Source organism: Propithecus coquereli, unplaced genomic scaffold (assembly GCF_000956105.1).
Source record: "Propithecus coquereli isolate 6110/MARCELLA unplaced genomic scaffold, Pcoq_1.0 Scaffold299, whole genome shotgun sequence".
In the NCBI taxonomy this organism is placed as follows: domain Eukaryota; kingdom Metazoa; phylum Chordata; class Mammalia; order Primates; family Indriidae; genus Propithecus; species Propithecus coquereli.
The window spans coordinates 1560743-1561759 of record NW_012148607.1 but is presented as its reverse complement, the minus strand read 5'-3'; the positions used below and the strand labels follow the sequence as shown (position 1 = coordinate 1561759).

Sequence of the window (1017 nt, the reverse complement as noted above, 5' to 3'; positions counted from 1 at the left end):
TGTTAAAATGTTTTAGTTTACTAATTCTCAAAAATGTTTTTTTAAAAAACTGTAGTCAATTGTAGTAGCATTTTAGTTACCTTGAAATATCTCCCCAGTACCATTCTGCATCCTGAAGAGAAACAGAACTGTCCTTCATTCCATTTGTAACTGCTGACGTTACTGGCTTAGGTGGCTTTGGTGGAAGAGCTAGAAGAGAAATGAATGTTATTCTATAGATGTAAATTATTATTTGTTTTCTAATTTCCTCAGTCAAGAGCAGCTCATTAACCAATGTACATTAAGATTCTAATAATTATCAATCAAATTAAGTGTTATTTTATGTTAAATGTTAGCCAAAGAAGGAATCCTTTTGGACTGCCTGAAAAGTGAAAATATGAAGCTGTTTGGGTTTTTGTTCCTTCCTATAAAATACTGACTTTTAATTGAGTAAAACTTCATTGTCTCTCAAAAGACAATGGGAAGCCCCTTCCCAAACAACTCAGTCCAAAAGCCACTAAGTGACCAATGTACAACATAAGGACTATAGTTAATAATATTATATTGGTAATTTGCCAAGAGAGGAGATTTAGGTACTCTTACCACACACACACAAAAAAGAAAGGTAACTATACAGGATGCTGGGTATGCTAACTGCTTTACTGTAGTAGAATGAACTCTCTGGTATTAGACAGAAATTACAGCTACTGATATGAATTTCAATACATAAATATAAAAATAAATATGGATGTAAATGTCTTACATAGAAGGAATACATATATTCCCTAACTCTGTCCCCTAAGAAGTCCTGGGAGCGGTAATACCCCAATATGTACACCTAACACTTATATTTTGGTTTCTAATACCATTCTCCACTAAAAGGAGCCAGAGCTCTTTGGAGAAATAACTGATTCCAGGGACAGAGTAGAGCAAGTACCAAATGAGCTGGAACATCATGTTGTGCCAAAAAAGGAAGGAAGTGCTCAAAGAATGAGAGGCCATGTCAAAAGAACAAAGAAATGAGTTTGAAGGAGCTCC

At 34.6% G+C, this 1017-nt stretch overlaps 1 protein-coding gene across 1 annotated transcript in view; it reads right to left on the bottom strand.

Moving 5' to 3' along the window:
- The window catches only part of PIK3R3 (phosphoinositide-3-kinase, regulatory subunit 3 (gamma)), a 133671-nt gene that overhangs the window by 63798 nt on the left and 68856 nt on the right, over positions 1 to 1017 (bottom strand). Inside the window, exon 2 of the mRNA XM_012648918.1 lies at positions 81 to 189. Within this exon, the coding sequence (XP_012504372.1) occupies positions 81 to 189 (109 nt within the window). The remainder of the gene's footprint in view (positions 1 to 80; positions 190 to 1017) is intronic.